Genomic DNA, 19,243 nt, shown 5'->3' on the forward strand with positions numbered 1-19,243 from the left:
GGTTGCGGCAGTCAGGGGCCGGGCGAGAGAGAGAGAGCCGCGGCAGCACGCAGGAATCCGGCGGGAGAAAAAGCCCGCGGCGGCACGCAGGAATCAGGCGGGAGGAAAAGCCCGCGGGTCGGGCAGCAGCAGCGATCAGGGGCCAGGCGGGAGAAAAAGCAACGGGGCGTCCCCAACCTGCTTTATAAGTACTCGATAGGGGAAACCCGGGGCGGCCAATGAGATAACGCCACGGGGGGACTGGGACAGTGGGGTGCAGGGGTCCAATGGGAGATGGACAGATGGAAGGGTGCCAGGTCGTCTCCCGACCCCGCCGTGTGGCTGACAGATGGTCTGAGAGTCGTAAACAGAGTGACTGGGCACTTTCTCAGGAAGGCAGACCGCGGGGGGAAAAGGGAGAACCCGGGAGGTCGTTACAGATCGCGAGGGGATACATGGAATGACCTTATACATAATAGAACATATAATAACACAATTCCACAGAAGGGGATGCAGCTGGGCTGTCTGGAAGTAGGTCCAAGGGTGGTAAGCCTGAGTTAGGGGTGAAATCAGAAGCCCAGCTGTAGTGTATGTACACTAATGCACACAGTATGGGTAACACACAAGAGGCGCTGGAGGCCATGGTGCAGCAGAAAACTATGATGTAGTTGCCATCATGGAAATGTGGTGGGACAACTCACATACCCGGAGTGCTGCACTGGATGGCTTCAAGCTCTTCAGAAGAGTTAGGAAAGGGAGAAGAGGTGGAGGGTTGGCCCTTTATATTAGGGAGGCTTTTGATGCCATGGATATTGAAAATAGTCACAATGAAGATGAATGCCTATGGGTAAGAATTAAGGGGAAGGCCAACAAGGCTGATATTGGGAGTCTGTTATTGTCCACCCAACCAGGAAGAAGAGGTGGATAACTTATTCTATAAGCAGCTGGAGAATGTTTCAGGATCATCACCCCTTGTTCTTGTAGGTGGCTTTAACCTACCTACCAGACATCTGCTGGGAACTAAATACAGCAGAAAAGAGGCACTCCAGGAAGCTCCTAGAGGGTGTGGAGGACAACTTGTTGTCACAGTTGGTGAGTGAGCCCACTAGGGAGTGACTGTGTTAGACCTGTTTTTTGCAAATAGAGATGGGCTGGTGGGAGATGTAGTGGTTGGAGGCCACCTGAGGCACAGCTGGGGATGGTGTGGATGGACAGTGCCCAGGCAGAAAGGGCCTGGGGGTGCTGGTGACAGCCGGCTGAGCATGAGCCAGCAGTGTGCCCTGGTGGCCAAGAAGGCCGAGGGCATCCTGGCCTGGATCAGGAATGGTGTGGCCAGCAGGAGCAGGGAGGCCATTCTCCCCCTGTACTCAGAACTGGTGGGCTGCACCTTGAGTGCTGTGTCCAGTTCTGGCTCCTCAGTTTAGGAAGGATGTTGAGATACTTGAGCGCATCCAGGGGAGGCAACGAGGCTGGTGAGGGGCTTGGAACACAAACCCTGTGAGGAATGGCTGAGGGAGCTGGGGGTGTTTAGCCTGGAGAAAAGGAGACTCAAGGTGACCTTATCACCCTCTACAGCTGCCTGAAAGGTGGTTGTAGTCAGGTGGGTGAGACAGGCTGTAGTCAGAATGAGAAGACACAGTCTCAAGCTGCGCCAAGGGAAATACTCTTTGGATATTAGGAAGATTATTTTACTGAAAGACTGATAAATGGAATTGTCTGCTCAGGGAGGTGTTGGAGTCACCATCCCTGGATGCGTCTAAAAGAAGATTGGGTGTGACACTTGGTGCCATGAGTTAGTTGAGGTGGTGTTAGGGCATGGGTTGGACTTGAATGATCTTGAAGGTCTCTTCAAGCCTAGTGATTCTGTGATTCTGTGACAGGGCTGGAGCAGGTTTGCATTTTTTGGCAGCCAAATAGCTACTAGGGTGGCTGAGCCACAATACCGAAGAGTTCTGTGTACACTGAAATCCCAACAAAAACTGAAAACAGGCTTAAACCCCTAATGCAGTGGTGCTGCTGTGTGGTTAAAACCAAAGTGAGAATCTAGGGAGGTGCTGCAGCTGCATCTCTGAAGGCACCAGTGGAGAGTGGAGGCAGAGCTGCCCCCTCTCTGCCCAGGACTCCAGCTGAAGGCACCGTGGCTGTTTGCAGTTTTCCAAGCACACTACTGACCAGACTACTGAACAGCTGCAAAGAGATGCCTTTGACCCCTACCACATTTAGTTTTCCAGTCATTACCTTTCAATTTGGTTTTCTACTCAAGTGTACGCTGAGTGGGGGTAATAGGCTTTTCACATCCCTTTAAAGATAGAATTATTTTGTATACTGATGACAGCAAGGAACACTAAACCTTCATCCAGTGGAGAAAAAAATGCAAATACTATGTGGCAACCACTATTTTGCTCAAATCAAGGACTATCACCAATTATCTCAAACAGTAGCATTGTAGAGAGATCCACACAAAGAAAATAACCAAATAACTGCATCTTTCCTTGCAAATATCCTTTGTTTCTAATCAATATCACTTTTAGACATTTTTTTCCCCTTCAAAAGAGCAGCAGCCAAAACCAGAAAGCAAATTTCCCTGGGATACTTAACAAACTTTATTGTACAGCCATGAATTTAAAATATGTTAATTACAAAACCAGTATAGAACATTAGCATACAAATTGTTCAGGGCACAGTACACAGATATCCAAATCCAAGGCAGATCCTGATTTCTCTCTGTTGACTGCTGTGATGTATCACTGAGAACCATTTCCCACTGCATGCTGGAGAAAGAACGCCTGACTGTAAAATCACATGGCAAAACACAAAATGCAAGCAGCCTTCCCAAAAGTTCAGAGTTCTGTTCACACTGAGTGAATGAGAAAAACATTATTGAAAATAATGAATTCTCTTCCTGCATCAACTGCTTTTGCTACCATTATAATTCTACAGTATCAATTTTGAACAAACCAAGATGGACGCTTCCTGGCTCTTTCAATGATCCGCTTGCCTTCATCTGCTTCTGTGGGTTTTTCTCCTTCATAAAGGACAACAGTCTCTACAGTTGGAGCATTAAATGGTCGTCCTTCTTTCTTGTATATTTCCATCCGTATCAGTCGAGTTTCTTCTTTGACCTTTGCATAGCAATAGCCACAAAGGACATGTTTCTGCTTCAAGTTTCCACACTCAGGACAAACATCTATGTTCCTCTAAAATGACAGTGAAAACCACGAAATTTGAACAGCAGCAAAAAAAGAAACAGGGAACTACTACAAATAAAAATGTTAAATTAAGAGAAATTCACCTACCATTTCAAAACATATTCCTCTACGTAACTTTTCTGTAATGCGTCGCTATGTCAAATGCTTACTACTAAGAACAGCCTCTAAATTCAGTATCTAAGTCATGATACCTAATTATGTTTAGAAGACCAAAGAGCTATGGACTCAGATGCACAGAAAATGTACGCCTTTTCCATCTACGTTATCTGTTCTAAAATTCACATTTTGTTGGCTTGCACCTTGAGTGTCACTGTTCATTTAACCTCAGACTGCTGTCACACATGACGAATCACAAAAGACTTTAAAGATTACAATATCTTTTAAGTGTATTGATTTATAAACAAACTCCAGAGAGCTTTTACAGTCAGTACTTCTCTCTGCAATGCTTCTCCAAAACAAGGGCTTTGCTGTTTACCTTTATTTCTATGAGCTTGCTGGGATGCCTCCGCCTGCAGCGGTTCACCTCGATGGTGCGCCTGTGCTTGGGTGCTGCCATCCACATCACACTCCCCAGCAGGCTCGGCGCCTCGGCGCTGCTCTCACCGGCATTGTTGGTCCCTCCTGGAACGAGAGCCGCACCTTGCACAGCTAGTGCTGGTCCTGCAGGAGAAAGGAAAGGAGGGGGGTGATTGTCCCACTCTGCTCTGTACAGGTGCAGCCTCTCCTGGAATACTGTGTGCAGTTTTGGGCACCACAACATAAGAAGGATATAAAGCTCTTACAGAGCATTCAAAGGAGGGCCACAAGGATGGTGAAGGGCCTGGAGGAGAAGTCGTACAAGAAGCAGCTGAGGTTATTTCATCTATTCAGCCTGGAAAAGATTGAGAGGAGACCTCATCACAGTCTACAACTTCCTCATGAGCGGAAGGAGAGGGGCAAGCACTGATCTCTTCTCTGTGGTGACAGGACTCAAGAGCATGGCATGAAGCTGAGTTAAGGGAGGTTTAGGTCAGACATTAGGAAAAAATTCTTCCCCCAGGGGGTGTTTGGGCACTGGAACAGGTTCCCCAGGGACGTGGTCACAGCTCCAAGCCTGACAGAATTCAGGAAGCATTTGCACAATGCTCTCAGGCACATGGTGTGACTACTGAGGCTGTCCTGTGCAGGGCTGAGTTGGACTTGATGATCCTAGTGTGTCCATCCCAGCTCAGCATAATCTGTGATTCTGTGAGAAAGAAATTCCTTACAGCCAAGCACCGATGCTGCCATCACCCCTGAAGCAAGGCCAGAGCGGCGCCCCCGCCCCGCTCTCTCACAGACCCCAGCGCCCCCCCGCCCTCCGCCCTTCAGGGGTAAAACGCGTCCCTCAGCCCCGACGTCGCCCTCTCACAGAATCACAGAAACAATGGCGCTGGAAGGGACCTCTGAGATCCAAACCCTTCCCAAGACAGGTGGCACAGGAACGCGTCCAGTTCCTTCAGCTGGGCAGAGAAGAGGCCGGAACCTACCCCAGGGCGGGCTTTGGCTCCCGAAGACACCCGGCCAGAGGCCGCGCTCCAGCCGCCCCCAGCAGCGCTGGAACAGAGCGCGAAGCCGCGGCAGCGGAGAGCGGACCAGGACCAGCACCGCCATGACCCCGCTCAGCCCCGCCGAGCTCTCGGGGGAGGCGAGCGTGTTCCTGAGCCTTCTGGGAAACCGAGTGCCCCTAGCCTGTCACGACATTGCGGGGAGGCAGGAGCAGGACTCCAAGTCCCAGCACTGCTCTCGCTAACAGGAAAACGGGGCGGTGGAGGGCGGTCGGGGACTCAAACACCCAGCCTGCCTCACGGCGCTCCTCCGCCAACCGCATCCCGCACGCTCAGGCGGAGGCCACTAGCCCGCCAATCAGCGCGCTCGCTGTGCCCTCGAGCTGGGAGCGGGAGCGGCGTTCGCGCCTGCGCCGAGGAGCCGGCGCGGGGAGCGCAGGGGCTGGTGCCAAAATGGCGGAGCGCGGCTACAGCTTCTCTCTCACCACCTTCAGGTACGGGGGCAGGGACGGCTGTGGGTTCACGGGCAGAGGCGGGCGGGCTGCCGGGCCAGCGGGAGAACGGCGCGCAGACTGAGCGGAGCGGCCTGCTGGCGGCGGCGAAGCAGGACCAGGGGGCGCTTTGCAGAGTCATCGGGCCTGCGAGCGCTGGGGGGCAGCGGGGGCTCGACCTGGGCAGGAGTGACGGGCGTGGGGAGAGCGGCGGGGCTCAGGCGCCCGAGGGGCACACGCAGCTGCCCAGAGGCTTCCTGAAGGGCCGCGGGGCGGTCCCGGGACCATCTGGTGTCTGTCGCTGGCCTCGGCCACCACTGCGGGCGCCGCTTGTGTCTCCTCGCTGCTGTAGGACCACATTAAAGTCTGTCTCGAGACTGGTGGTGCCTGACAGCGAGTGCTTGGCTTAGCAAACTCGGGGGCACCACACACACGCACTATAGGCTGGGGAGTAATTCTGTGGTTCGGAGCTAACTGGAAATGCGTGATGACAGCTGAGCCGTGCTGTCCTGAGAGCTTGCTTCAGATGTGGGGATGAGTGAAGCAGATGAGTTTTAAAACAGTTTGTGTTCCTTCCTGCTACACTTGGCAGTTGCTGCTCTCCTTGCACTTGGTGTTGTGCACGTTTCTGAATGTGGAATGATGGCATGCACAGAGTGAATATGCTATTGGAGTAGTCTTTGTTGGGTGTTGCTCTAATACCTAGACTGAAGATTAATTCAGCATAAAGGAAATTCCTTCCATTCATATTTTGGAGTATTCAGACCTTGCATATTCAAAAAAGAAAAACTGGGCATAAGAACCTTTATGCTGCTCGTGTGAAGTGTCCCCTTAATCTCGGTGGAGAGTTATGCTGCGTAATTACAAAAGGGATTGCTAAAGGCTTGTTGCAGTTGAGCAAAATGAAGCAGGTCGAAACCTAAAATAATGAAAAGAATGTTCTTAATGGATGGAAGCAGCCCAGTATGCTTGCTCTGCTCAAGTAGATTGAATTCTTTATTAGCTTTCAGAAATTATTTCCTAAGGGAGTTACAAACTTTTTGTATTTTACAGAAGCACTATGTACTTGGAATGATTGTTCTGATTTGTTACAGTTTGTAGTGGAAAAGCCAGAATTACTACTTTGTTACCCTTACACCCTGTTTCCTCAGTGTATAAGTGACTACACTGATTGATTATTGCTTGGTTTTCTTCATCTAAGCACTGGGTTACGTAATATCCCATTTTACTTCTGCAACTATTAGAGCAGCAGTGTCTGAAATACAGCCTAGAGAATAGATCCAGTTGCAAAATCACTTGTCCAGTGAGTGCTTGTCTCTGGTGTCCTTTTTAGTGGGGATGGAGAATGGACCCCTTCATCCCCCTCTTTCTGAATAAGTTACTTTGTAATTTACTTTGCTTGACACCTGCAGCTCCATCCTGATGATCCTGCATCCGTTGCCAGAATAACGTGGATCATTAAAACAAAATGCAGAATTACCCGGGAATGGAATGGGAGTTGTTGCTGTCTTGTGTGCTTGTCAGTCAAAAAGCATAGCTGTGTTTTGCTGGTTCCTTTCAGCACTGAACATCAGTGTCTTGAAAGCTTTTGGAAACCACATATACAATGTAATTTCAATAGAAAGTCATGACACACCCTGAAGATTTTTCCCACTGAATGGCAAACTTTATTTTGCATCTTCCTTTCTAGTCCTTCTGGAAAGCTTGTTCAGATTGAATATGCTTTGGCTGCAGTAGCTGCAGGAGCTCCATCAGTAGGAATTAAAGGTATGTCCTGAAAATACCGATGGATTTGGGATTTTGTCTAATTTTTGGGAGAACTAAACCAGTTTGAATTGTGTACAGAGTCTTTTGTATTGGATTCTTCTTTATCTTTCTTTCTGTCACATGTTTTGTTACTCTTTCAGTGAATTTTCACATGCTTTAACAAATTTTATGCTTCCTGGGGTTCTTTTTTGGGGTGATTTTGGAGACATTCAGCTGGTAGAAATAGATGTTTGGTTTGGGGGCTTTTTTGAGTGTTCCTGTCCTTATATATAGAAATAGCACACACAAAAAAAGCTAGTTAGATTGCTCAATTATTAATGTTACACAGAATCTTTAGAATGGGATTATGGGAGGTGTATATTCAGTTTAAAAAAGAAACAATGTATTGGGTGTATTCATGAAAGTATCTCTCTTTAATCTAATTGTAAGCTTGAATGGCTTTTAAAGCGAGAGGAAGAAGTTTTTTAGTTTAATAAGCTCATTCTATGTTTTGACTGCTAATTTTAGTTTAATTTTTAAAGAATTTTTTTGTTCTTTTCCAGCTGCAAATGGAGTGGTGTTGGCAACTGAGAAGAAGCAGAAATCCATTCTGTATGATGAAAGGAGTGTCCACAAAGTAGAACCAATTACCAAACATATAGGTTTAGTGTACAGTGGTATGGGTCCAGATTACAGGTATTAAAACATTTTGTTTGATTACCATTTAAGTGCATATTCATACAAGAAGTTTAAGTAACAGGTAGCAATTAGCTGTTTCTTTCTCAGTGTATGTCATAATACTATATTGCACTGCAAATGACATTCACATGAAGTTTTTCTTAATATATTCATTAACTTGTCAAATAACCTTATATCTAAAGAATAAAAGCCGTGTAGTTCAACCTCACTTTAAATATTTCAGCAATTACTTGGTTGATAAAGATTACTCAGCACAATCTTGTGTTCTTACATTGATGTTATGCCAGATGTGCAACTCCTGAATAGGTATTTATTATTCTGAGTTTTCAGTTCTAGTTGGAATTTTTTGAACATAGCACTTTTGTCTTTGTTTTCAGAGTACTTGTGCACAGAGCTCGGAAGCTGGCCCAGCAATATTACTTGGTTTATCATGAACCCATTCCAACAGCTCAGCTAGTACAGAGAATTGCTTCTGTGATGCAGGAGTACACACAGTCTGGGTATGTGCTGGGATTGCAGAGCTGCTTGGAAAGATTGTGGTGTTTAATTTAATGAGTAACAGCTACCCAGTGATTGGGGTTTTTGTAGAAAAGGCAGATTTTCAGTGGAGAGTGTGCACAGAAAGTGTGGCAACGGGAGGAGCACTGACTGGCAGTGGGTGAGAATGGATCTCCATATCTTGCACACAAACATGTCAGCCAAGGCAGGACACTTTTGGTTTTGTCCTGTTGGTTGACTTGTCCTTATTACAGCTCTGGTCTGGGGAGAAGATGAACATGTCCAAAATAATTAGTCACCTTTGACTTTCACTGGATAATTTATTACATTTTGTTTGCCTGTAGTGGTGTTCGTCCCTTTGGTGTATCACTGCTAATATGTGGCTGGAATGAAGGGCGGCCATATTTATTTCAGTCGGATCCATCTGTAAGTATCTTACACTTGTAAGTTCTCCTGCTCTGATAAAACATGTGAAACTTTGCATGAGCTCATGAAATATTTTCTGTGATGAGAATAATAATACAGAGCTAGAATGAAAAATAACTTCAGAAGTCAAAATGGGTCATTTCAGTAGGTACTTGGAGCAAGCCTGCATCATTCTGTGCCTACACGTTCCTGTACTGGTTTGAGGGATGGCAGCTGTTTCTGAGGGAGGTCATCCCTTTTCATATCTTCCCACCTAGCTGATAGTGCCAGCAAAAATGGTGTTCTGCAACAGCTACTAGGAAGAAATAAATTGACTATTTGTACTACTCCAGACTGGATGGAAGTTAAGCCAAAACCTGTAGCATTGTGAAATGTAATGCACATGCTGTGGTATTTAATGACAGTGGCTAATTTAAATCGTTTATTTGCTGGGTTTGCACTGCACTTCAGAAAAACTACCCTTCGATGCACGTATGAGATGCAGTGCTTCAGATGAGAAAATGTGGTCATTGTAGTGATCATAGCAACTTCCAATGGTTTGAATTACCTGATGCTTCAGTGTAAAAAGCAAAATGCAGATGCCTTCTTTAAGGCAGTCTGAGGCATAGAACTGCTGGCAGTCTTCATGCCAGAGGAGGGAATAGAAGTGATGACTAAATAACGTGGTAGTAGTGAACATAAATCAGATGGCTGATTTGCAACAAATCATTTATATTACTTTATCTTCAAAAAGAAGAATATGTGGGGTGAGCCTCAGTAAGGATTTGAGTGTATACTTTCTCAAAAGCAGATGTGCTATTTCTGTTTAAGGAATCCCAAATCAAAACTATGCTAATGACTTTCTAAGTGCATCTTTCCAAATTAGTGGGAGGATGAAAATAGGTGGTTGCAATACCCATTTTGTACAGTTTCATTGCATATGTTCCCATATAAAATTAGTCTCAATATGATCTAAAATTTTCTCCTGTAGTCTCAGAACACTCAGTATCTTCATAATTGCTTCTGTGGTTTTTTAGCAAGTAATTGAATACATAGTGTTTCACTAAGTTACAAACAATAATAAAACAATTCAGTCAACAGTTTATTGCTTTTACAGGGAGCTTATTTTGCCTGGAAAGCAACAGCAATGGGAAAAAATTATGTCAATGGGAAAACATTTCTTGAGAAAAGGTAATGTATTTCATACTTCTCTGAAAGGATACTCTGTTTTGTTCAGGTTCTACATAAAATAGCCAGATTTAAAAAAATGTACACTTTTTAAATTGTAAGAACAAAGTTTTAAAGTTCTTAAGGTGTGATGCTTCCAGTGTACTTGTTTACATGTGCACAGGAGATTTGATTTATTTAAACTCCAACTTTTGTGTTTATGTAGAATTACTTGAGTGCAATAAGCATTATATTCAGCATATTTGCAGCAGTCATATACAGTGTCAGTAGGAAAAGTAGGGATTTTTTTTTAACAAATTATAACTTTGACTATTAATACCACTATGCTTACAAATAATATTTCTATAAGAAACAAATTTTTAGTAGTTTTGGGGATTTTAGAGACTCTGGGAGTATTACAATTTGTAAAGATTTTTGTCCTATACTGTAATAAATTAATGTCTGTTTGCAGATACAATGAAGATTTGGAGCTTGAAGATGCCATTCATACAGCTATCTTAACACTAAAGGTTAGCCAAGTATTTAAGAAAGAAGTTTCTTATGTCTTCACTGATAAGATTCACTGAACTGTATTTTATTTTAATAGGAGAGCTTTGAAGGGCAAATGACAGAAGACAACATTGAAGTTGGCATCTGTAATGAAGCTGGTTTTAGGAGGCTCACTCCAACTGAGGTTAAGGACTACTTGGCTGCAATAGCCTAGTAGAAACCGAGCTAGACTGTGTGCTTCACACAAAGGTCTTTTTAATTTTGGCTACTTAAATGTTTTTCTTTGCAGTTTTTGCATACTTATTTCTACATGGTTTGTCTGAGAGATTTTTTAAACATCATGGGTGCAAATACAACGGTCCTTGATATTGTAATAGATGGAATCTTGTTAAAGATAATTCTTTCCCTTGATACACAAGATACTGTACAAAAATGTAAAGTTATAGTGACAGCTTGAAAAAGGCTAAAGAATAAAATTAAAGGCCATTGTTTTGGGGGAAGCTGTCTGTGTGTCTTTTCAATCCTAGCTAGTTTATGTACATAAAACTTAGATTTCAGTATCCTTATTGCTGAGAAAACAGTTTTTCATATACAGCCATGATGAACTTTTGTTCAGCCTTCTTTTAAAAAAATTAAATGTTGAGTGATAGGATAATTTTTTCACTTTGGAATGTTGTTTAAATGTTAATTAACCTCCAGAAATAGTTTTATGTGGTGCAGAAGATCATGTACTTTCCCAAAGAGGCAGGAAAGTCTTCCATTTCAGGTGTGTACTGTGATCTGATTGAGCCTCTCTACTTTTGATCATCCTGGTCTTTGTGTCCCAAGAACTTGTTTTACTCGAGTTATTTTCTTGGCCCTTGAAATTGCACCTTTTCAATCTTGAAATATTGTTAGGAAAAGTAGAAACAGTAACTCTTACTGAAAACAAAATGCATTTATCACCATCAATAAAAATCAATGGGATTTACAAAACAGAATGAGAGTATGTAATGTAATTACTTTATCTCTTGAATTGTGCTAAAGTATTTTCTGACTTGCAAGATAATTCTAAAGATGTAAGGAAAGGATTATTTATTTGGTGCACCATAACTTTTACAGATATTGTGCGGATGTAGCTATACATTTGTTACATGTGGAGAGTCATTCAAGTAATGAAAACCTACATTTACCACAAAAGAAATGGCAGAAATGATCTGGTCTGCAGCCATTTAAGTTACTGTTTTCAGATTTTATATTTTTAAAGCAATCTAATTGTTAAAACGTTGATAATGAACTGGGAGCAGTAGCTCAATCAGTCTGCTTGTATGTAAGGCTAAGGATGTAGGGGAGCAACCTGGCAGGTCCCCACATCAGCCAGCCATAACTAATGAAGAAAATACAGAATGTGAGTAGAAAATAGTGTATAAGCTGATTGACCTGTGCGTTCCAATGTCTGTCTTCTGATGGTTTATGTTATCATCAGGTGAATAAGAATTTTTGAGACATGCCATAAATTAATTTTTATTTCCTAATGAAATAAAAGCTCTGTTCAAATGGTTCATTAAGAGTTCTGCCAGATCACTTTTTGAGTATTCTAGTCTGAAAACCAGGCTGTACTCTGATTCTTATTCTAGAGAAAATAAAACAACTCAGATCTGAAACAGAAAGCTTTATATTGCTGCATCTTTGATTTAGAATATTTATGCACTCATAGTTTGTTAATGCTGTATAAATATTCAAGAGTTTTCTACGTGGGAAAATGTATGTAGGTACTTCAGAAATTCACTGCAGTGGTTTAGTTGTCTCTGCTAATCAAAATAGTTGCACTAGCCTATGAAGGACAGTTGAAACCAAGTTTCAAAGCATGGTGAACTGCTTCTTGTTTTGTGTTAAAGGATATGAGTAGGTCTCTGGTCTGCTGCCAGTGGTTTTCACTTTGATGAGCCAAGGTGGTGACTGTTTTTACACCATTAAGAACTCACTCCCAAAGCTCCCTGGTATTACTTAAACCTTGCAGTGAATCAGAGTTCATGGCACTTGATGTATGGAAAGAATATGCATAATATTTTGAATTTAGGCTGTATTTAGAGTATTAGATAATTTTCCTAGTGGTACTCAGACCTTGATATTACGCTGCTCTGATGGGGAAGGTGGTGTGGTTTTAAATGTGTTTTTTCAACTGCATGTCTAAGATAGTAGCTAAATTTTATCTGCTATTTAAAGGGAAATCTTGAAACTGCAGAGAACTAAGTAACATTTTTCCATTTAAAATCTTTAAAAATTAAGGAAATAGTATTTTTAACTTGAAGATGTATTTCTTAGATAAAATTACTTCAGGAGTGAACGATACTAGTACAGTGGACTACCAAATTATATGGTGATTGTAGTAATTTTCAAGAAGTGTACCCTTTAGTTACATGAGATTATCTTTTTTTAATATATTTTGTAGAAAGTGCATAAAGGGGTCGAGGTGCAATAAGACAGACAAACACTGTTCCTTTGTGAGAAGTGACAAATTACAAACTTGATTACTTCAGCTCACTATGAATTATAACTTTCTGGCATTTAACTTGATCTTGCTAGTGCAGTCATCTGAAAGAAGAAAAAGAGACACTTATCACTTGAAGCATGTAATGTTGATTTGCTTATCCTGGAAGAGGATCTGCTCCAAGGTCCTCAGGATAGTGTGACACCAATGAGAATTGGGCTTTATTTAATGAGTGGGTTGGGGATCTGAGAATGGTGACTTAATTTAATGAAGTTAAAGAGAATCACAGAATGGGTTGGGTTGACATCTCGTCCAACCTCTGTGCTCAAGCAGGGTTATTGTAGAACAGAGGGCACAGGATTGTGTCTAGATGGTTCCTGAATAGCTCCCGTGAGGGAGATTCCACCATTTCTCCAGGCAACCTGTTCCAGAGTGCCATCACCCACAGTAAAAGACATACAGGTGCAGTAAGTAAGCCCCTTACAACTTGCTTTGGCTTACTATTGCTTTCCAGATCATGTGAAATCATTCAGACAAGTAGAGATCGTCTCTCCCTGCAAGAACCCGCACTCTGAAGCCAAGTCTGTCCCACTCTGGAGGGGAGTATTGCTGCATGGAGGCAGGCAGCAACTTGTGGTAAATATTGGGGACACTTGCTCACATATTCACAGAATGGTTTAGTACAGCCCATTTTGGTTACCCAAACGTAACTGGTCAACCCAGTGTGCACAGATCCAATACACATGGAACTGGGGCTGTTGCTTCTCTGGCGAAGTTAAAAAGTCCAAGGCTAACTCGTCTCTGACGTGTCTGTTCCCATTACTCTGTGCTATTGCAGCCTCACATTGAATATTATGTGCTGTTCTGGGCACCACACTGTAAGAAAGCTACAAAGCTACTAGAGAGCATCTAAAGTGGGGCACCACAGATGGTGAAGGGCCTTGAGGGGAAGCTGTTTGAGGAGCAGCTGAGGTCACTTGGCCTGTTCAGCCTGGAGGAGACTTAGTCTCTAAGTGAGATCTTATTGCAGTTGCAACTTTTTCATGAGGGGAAGAGGAGAGCAGAGACTGATCTCTGTGGTGACCAGAGGATAGGATCGAGGGACTGACTTAGAGCTGTGTCATGGGAGATTTAGGTTGGATATTAGAAAAAAGTTGTTCACACAAAGAAGTGGTTGGGCAGTGGAACAGACTCCGCAGGACCTTGCCTGACACAGTTCAAGTGGTTTTTAGGCAATACTCTCAGGCACACGATGTGACTCTTGGGGCTGTCCTGGGCAGGACAGGAGTTGGGCGCAACGATCCTTGTAAGTTCCTTCCAACTCCGGCCATTCTGAGATTGCGTCTGACCTGATGTAATGTATTTTCTGAGAGCGTTTTCAGATAGCCCGCGGGCAGGCCAGGGAGCAGAGCCAGGCCGGGCGGGCCGGAGCGAGGCGGGTGGTGCGGCTGTCCCCGCCCGGCGGCCCCGGGGGAGGTGCCGGGCTGGGCCGAGCCGCGCCACGCCACGCCAGCCTGGGCCGAGGGCTGTGGCGCCGGGCTGTGAGTAGGGGCTGCGGGGGCTGGCAAAGGCGGCGGCCCGGGGGAGGGAGAGGTGCCGGGAGCACCCGGAGAGGCGAGGAGGGCCCGAGCATATCGCGTTCCTGCAGTGACTGCGGGACGGGGCGAACAGGAGGGACAAGCGCCGGCGTCCCGCACCCTGCCGCTCCGCCGCGTGGGCGGAGGGCGAGGCCGGGGGCGGCCGGGGGGCTGAGCCGGGCTGGGGCGAGCGCTGAGGGCGCCGTGCCCTCAGCCGAGATGGCGGCGCGGCCTCAGCGGCGCGGCGCACACGTGATGGCGGCAGAGGCGGAGAGGAGGAGGCCGCGCCGCGGGCGGGAGGGGCGGCCGGCGCCGCCGGTCCCCGCCCCGGGGACATGGGCCCGGCGCGGTGGCAAGCGGTGGTGGGTGACCTTGGGGTTGGTAGTGGCGCTGCCGCGCAGTTGTTGTGCTGAAAAAGTAGTTGTGTCTGTGGTTTTATTGTCACTGCGACCCTTGATTTACGCTCTGTGTTGAAGCGTGTGTGTGTGTGTGTGTGTGTGTCTGTAGGAATTGTAGGTGCTGTGGGGAGAGGTGCCCAATTACTAATTGTGAGGTTTTACTCATTGCGTTAGCTTCGAGGATAAGCTTGTGGCAGTGGCAAAGATGTCGAGGGGGAAAGGCTGATTTTTCTGGCCTCCTGGGACCGTGAAGAGCGTTAGTCATCTCATCTCGGCAGGCATCAGGATTCTTGGCCGTGAAGAAGCAGGTGGAGATGTTGCTGATGCTGGATGGGGACCAGGCCAGTAGCAGTTAATGCTGGCCGTGTTTCCACTTGGACACAGGGCCAGGGAGGTTCCCACTGTTTGAAGGCGGGCCACTGAGTTGCCCTGGCAGAGCCTGTTGCAGGATCTGGTTGTATCCTGTTGCTCCTTTTCAGTTGGACTTTGATTTATCTTGTCCTTTAACACCAGTTTACTTCAACATGCAGGTTAGGCAAGAATTATAGGAAGAATTACACTGTTTATACTTGTAGTGAGGAGTCAAAATTTATTAATTTCACTATTCATAGTGGTTACTGGCTTAAATATGCTTTTCTTTGGTGTAGTATGAATCCTACATTTTCAAAGACGGCACATATTCAGTAAAGGAATTCCAATCATACTTTCCTTAAGGAAGGCCTACTAAAGTAATACAGATGTGAAAAAATATATTTATCGGATGCAACCCAGTAAATCTCTTAACAGAATTAGAAAACATAGCAATTTTAGCATAGAGATTCTCCTGATAGTAGACTTATGAATCATAGTCTGTCATGAGGCTGTGTAATAGATACATATGATGGTTTGGGTTGGAAGGGACATTGAAGACCATCTAGTTGCAAGCCCCCTGCTGTGTGCTGGGACAACTTTTACTGTGGTGCCTTTTACTAGACCAATTGCTCTGAGCCCCTCCAACCTGACCGTGACCTTTACCATTTCAGGGATGAGGCATCCACAGCTTCTCTGGGCAACCTGTCCCAGTGCTTCACCACCCTCTGAGGGGTTCATGCACTGAGTTGAACAGTACAGGTTGAAAGCTGGGTATGTGTAAGCATGGTGGGTGGCTTTTAGTTTTAATGGTAAGTGTGATGAGAGGGAGAGGCAAGATTTGCTTATGACATTAACTATATTTCTGATCACAGCTTTTGCAAATGAGCTGTGAGAGTTAACATCCCTCTAAGTGACTGGCTGAGTGAAGGTATCTTACGTGGTAGGTGGGAGGAAACCACAAGCTTGCAAGGTCTGTGTGTAGACTTGAGTGCTACCTAGCTGAGAACTAGGGTCTTCTGAGGCTGTAGGTTGGATTTCTAAAGGTGAAGGAAAGAAATTGAAGTCATCACCGGGACTTTGTGTTGAGGTTCCAGTTCCTTGTGCTTTACAATAGCTGTTGCACTTAAGTCTATTGCAAGGCTGGAGTGTATACTGTTAGAAAGAACTCTTTTGACTGTTTTTATTCTTGGCCGTGCAATAACAATCTTCTTCTTTGTTCTCACTTGATAGGAATAATGTTTACAACATGTCTGTGCAGTCGCTGCTTTATGAAAGAATTGCTGTTGCCAAAGACTTGATTAAGAGAGCAGAAGCCCTTTCCAAGTCCCAGAAAAGGAGAATAGAAGGTGGGGCAAAGCTATGTAGCAAACTGAAGGCTGAGCTAAATTTCTTACACAAGGTGGAGGCCGGGAAAGTGGCCATTAAAGAATCCCATCTACAGAGTACAAACCTGACCCACCTCCAAGCCATTATTCAGTCAGCAGAGAACCTGGAGGATGTTGTCAGTGTCCTTCATGTCTTTGCTTACGAGGACAGGTTTGGAGACAAACAGACGCTGGTGGTAGACGTTGTTGCAAACGGAGGTCACACATGGGTGAAGGCCATCGGTCGTAAAGCTGAGGCCCTGCATAACATCTGGTTGGGAAGGGGCCAGTATGGTGACAAAAGTGTCATTGAGCAGGCAGAGGACTTCCTGCAAGCGAGCCGTCAGCAGCCAGTGGAGTACAGCAATCCCCACATCATCTTTGCATTCTACAACAGCGTGTCCAGTCCTATGGCGGAGAGGCTCAAGGAGATGGGAATATCTGTGAGAGGAGATGTTGTTGCTGTGAACTCACTGGTAGAACCATCTGCAGAAAATGAGCACTGTGACACCAGTGAATCAGATGAAGAAGGCCCTGAACTCCTGCAGGTGACCAGAGTAGACCGGGAGAATTTAGTGGCCAGCATTGCTTTCCCTACCCAGATCAAAGTAAATGTCTGCAATAGAGTTAACTTGGACATCACTACCTTAATAACCTACGTCTCTGCGCTGAGCTACGGTGGCTGCTACTTTGTCTTCAAAGAAAAAGTACTGACAGAGCAAGCAGACCAAGAAAGAAGGGAGAGAGTCCTGCCTCAGCTGAAGGAGTTCATGGAGGGAAAAGAGCTCTTTGCCTGTGAATCTGCTGTCAGAGATTTTCAGTCCATCTTGGAAACGCTGGGAGGACCTGGGGAGAAAGAACGAGCTGCATTGCTTGTTAAAAGAATTAATGTGGTGCCAGATCAGCCCTCGGACCGTGCCTTAGGACTAGTGGCTAGCTCAAAAATCAACAGCCGCTCTTTAGCCATTTTTGGGACAGGAGACACTTTAAAAGCCATCACCATGACTGCAAATAGTGGGTTTGTGAGAGCAGCAGCAAACCAAGGTGTCAGGTTCAGTGTTTTTGTCCATCAGCCACGAGCATTGACAGAAAGCAAAGAATCTTTTGCCACGCCTCTACCAAAGCACTGCCCATCTGATAATGGAGTGTAACTCATTAAATGAGTTAGTCATGGAAAATACTACAGGTCCTGCAGTGGAAGCATTTGGAGAAACAGAAGAGTCACAGCAATACAGTTTTGGGTGTGTATCAATGACAGCAATTAGCCGTGGAAGAGCTCCTCAAGGGATTTGTAATATCTTTACTCCTTCCTTGAGGCTATTTTTTGTCCAGCTGACCGTTAATTTATTCACTAAAGTAATAAGAAGTCAATGGAAATTTTTAACTGGCCTACAATGTATTAAGTGTATCCATCCCCATTAAAAAGTTCAGTTAAAGCACAGTTACTGATGTCCCCTTGTTATTTTTGTCCTCCTCGTAGAGGTAAAATTCGTCACCTTAGATGAACTTTGGGCTTGACTTCCATGGAACTTAAATCTTTCTTTCCCCTATTCCATTCAATCTTGGTTTTGGTTGATTCAGTGGGACCTTGTGCAGAGACCTGTGCCTTTTTGGGAGTGTGATGTTTTGTGAAGATGTGACTAGTAGCCATGAATAGAAATCAACGTAAGCCTTCCTTGTCTTACTGAAAGCAACCTCTATGTTTATACCATGGTTGGGCTGAATTGGGCAACAGCTTTAAAATTTCTGGGAAAAATAGTTGGAGTTGGAGTTTATTTACATTAATTCATTGTGGCTCTTGGGCTAAACTGGACAGCCAGTGGTAACAGACCAAGGAGGCACATCCACTTCACTTTTCTCTTAGCCTTTCTCCAAATGCAGTCTTGCTGGTTGTAAAGCCCAACACAAAGCTTCAGATAACAGAATCCTAAACTGAGCCAACAACCAGGTAGTTTTTGATATTAGCATGCTCTTTGCTGAGAACTCATGGTTGAACTTGAACCTGGCTTTGTTGCATCTGAATTACAAAGCCTCAGTGAGGTCCTTCAGTGTTGGAGTGATGGAGATTTGCAGGGTATGTTCTTAAATCCTGGTTTGCTCTGTAGAAGCCTTTTCGCTGGTGGTGTAATTGCTCTTTTTATTCAAAGTGTAGAATAACTATTTTTTCTGCTGTATTTTTTTTTCTTTGCCCAGGAGAGATTTGAAGTTGTAGGAGTTTTTATCATGGTTGGTTTTTTGGTGTTTTTGTTTTGTTTGTTTGTTTGTTTGTTTGTTTGGTTTTTTTTTTTCCTGAATGCTTTAATGACAGCACTTGCTTTTTGGTATTAATTTTCATCAGTTTCCTAGTGGAAAATCTTGAGATGTCAGAGTGAACTCCAAGCCCCAAGCTATACATTTTTATCAGGTCAGTGAAAGAGATACCTGCTGAATATTTTATAGGCTGTTGTTCAATGCAATTGCATTATTATGTAGTTTAATAGTTCAGGCGAAGGACATTCTCTTGCCACTCCACTCTAAATTTCTTCCTACAGTACAATGGATCTGCAGTGCTGCCCTTAGCTGTAGGCTCAAACCATTTCTTTCTGGCCACTAGCAGCGACACAAAGATACTGAAATGCCTGCAAGACCAGTCTGCATTGCCTTGTTCAGCTGAGTAAGATGAACTTGCAAGGGGCAGAAATATATTTCTTGTTGGTGGGATTCTTGGTCTGCTCTTACTATGCCTGTAGAATAAAATGTTAGAAATGGTCACCAGTAACTACATGCTGCATAGCTTTACCTGAAGCTTTTAGCAATGTGGAGGGCAGTCTTCTCTCTATGCTCCCCATTTTCTATGGGTCTCTGAAGTAGTTC

At 44.6% G+C, this 19,243-nt stretch overlaps 3 protein-coding genes across 6 annotated transcripts; 2 read left to right on the plus strand and 1 right to left on the minus strand.

Annotated features, from left to right (window-relative positions):
• Positions 1-2,558: 2,558 nt before the first annotated feature.
• Positions 2,559-4,845, minus strand: MRPL32 (mitochondrial ribosomal protein L32). Its single transcript, NM_001245871.1, is given in 3 exon segments — positions 2,559-3,176; positions 3,664-3,848; positions 4,697-4,845. Coding segments are annotated over 3 exon segments (564 nt in total). The 5' UTR covers positions 4,821-4,845; the 3' UTR covers positions 2,559-2,921.
• A 297-nt stretch (positions 4,846-5,142) lies between these two features.
• PSMA2 (proteasome 20S subunit alpha 2) lies at positions 5,143-10,730 on the plus strand. The gene is given in 8 exon segments (NM_001245801.2): positions 5,143-5,208; positions 6,896-6,972; positions 7,515-7,647; positions 8,028-8,150; positions 8,493-8,574; positions 9,671-9,744; positions 10,193-10,250; positions 10,328-10,730. Coding segments are annotated over 8 exon segments (705 nt in total). The 5' UTR covers positions 5,143-5,167; the 3' UTR covers positions 10,445-10,730.
• Positions 10,731-14,093: 3,363 nt separating this feature from the next.
• On the plus strand, positions 14,094-17,831 carry C2H7orf25 (chromosome 2 C7orf25 homolog). Of its 4 annotated transcripts, none has more exons than XM_030265325.4 (2): positions 14,094-14,241; positions 16,257-17,831. In XM_030265325.4, the coding sequence occupies exon 2, from the start codon at positions 16,273-16,275 to the stop codon at positions 17,539-17,541; it is 1,269 nt and encodes a 422-aa protein (XP_030121185.1). In that variant the 5' UTR covers positions 14,094-14,241; positions 16,257-16,272; the 3' UTR covers positions 17,542-17,831. The 4 variants fall into 4 exon arrangements, with proteins under 4 accessions (XP_030121185.1, XP_030121183.2, XP_072782036.1 ...); XM_030265323.4 differs by lacking the exon at positions 14,094-14,241 and adding an exon at positions 14,491-14,639; XM_072925935.1 differs by lacking the exon at positions 14,094-14,241 and adding an exon at positions 14,636-14,654.
• The last annotated feature ends 1,412 nt before the right edge of the window (positions 17,832-19,243 follow it).

This window comes from Taeniopygia guttata, chromosome 2 (genome assembly GCF_048771995.1).
Source record: "Taeniopygia guttata chromosome 2, bTaeGut7.mat, whole genome shotgun sequence".
Classification (NCBI taxonomy): Eukaryota; Metazoa; Chordata; class Aves; order Passeriformes; family Estrildidae; genus Taeniopygia; species Taeniopygia guttata.

Excerpts from the sequence above, each read along its gene's own strand:
- C2H7orf25 (XM_030265323.4), top strand. The coding sequence starts at position 14,497 with ATGGCGGCGCGGCCTCAGCGGCGCGGCGCACACGTGATGGCGGCAGAG. Across the intron at positions 14,640-16,256 it reads CGGCGCGGTGGCAAGCGGTG|GAATAATGTTTACAACATGT; the intron begins GTGGGTGACCTT and ends CTCACTTGATAG.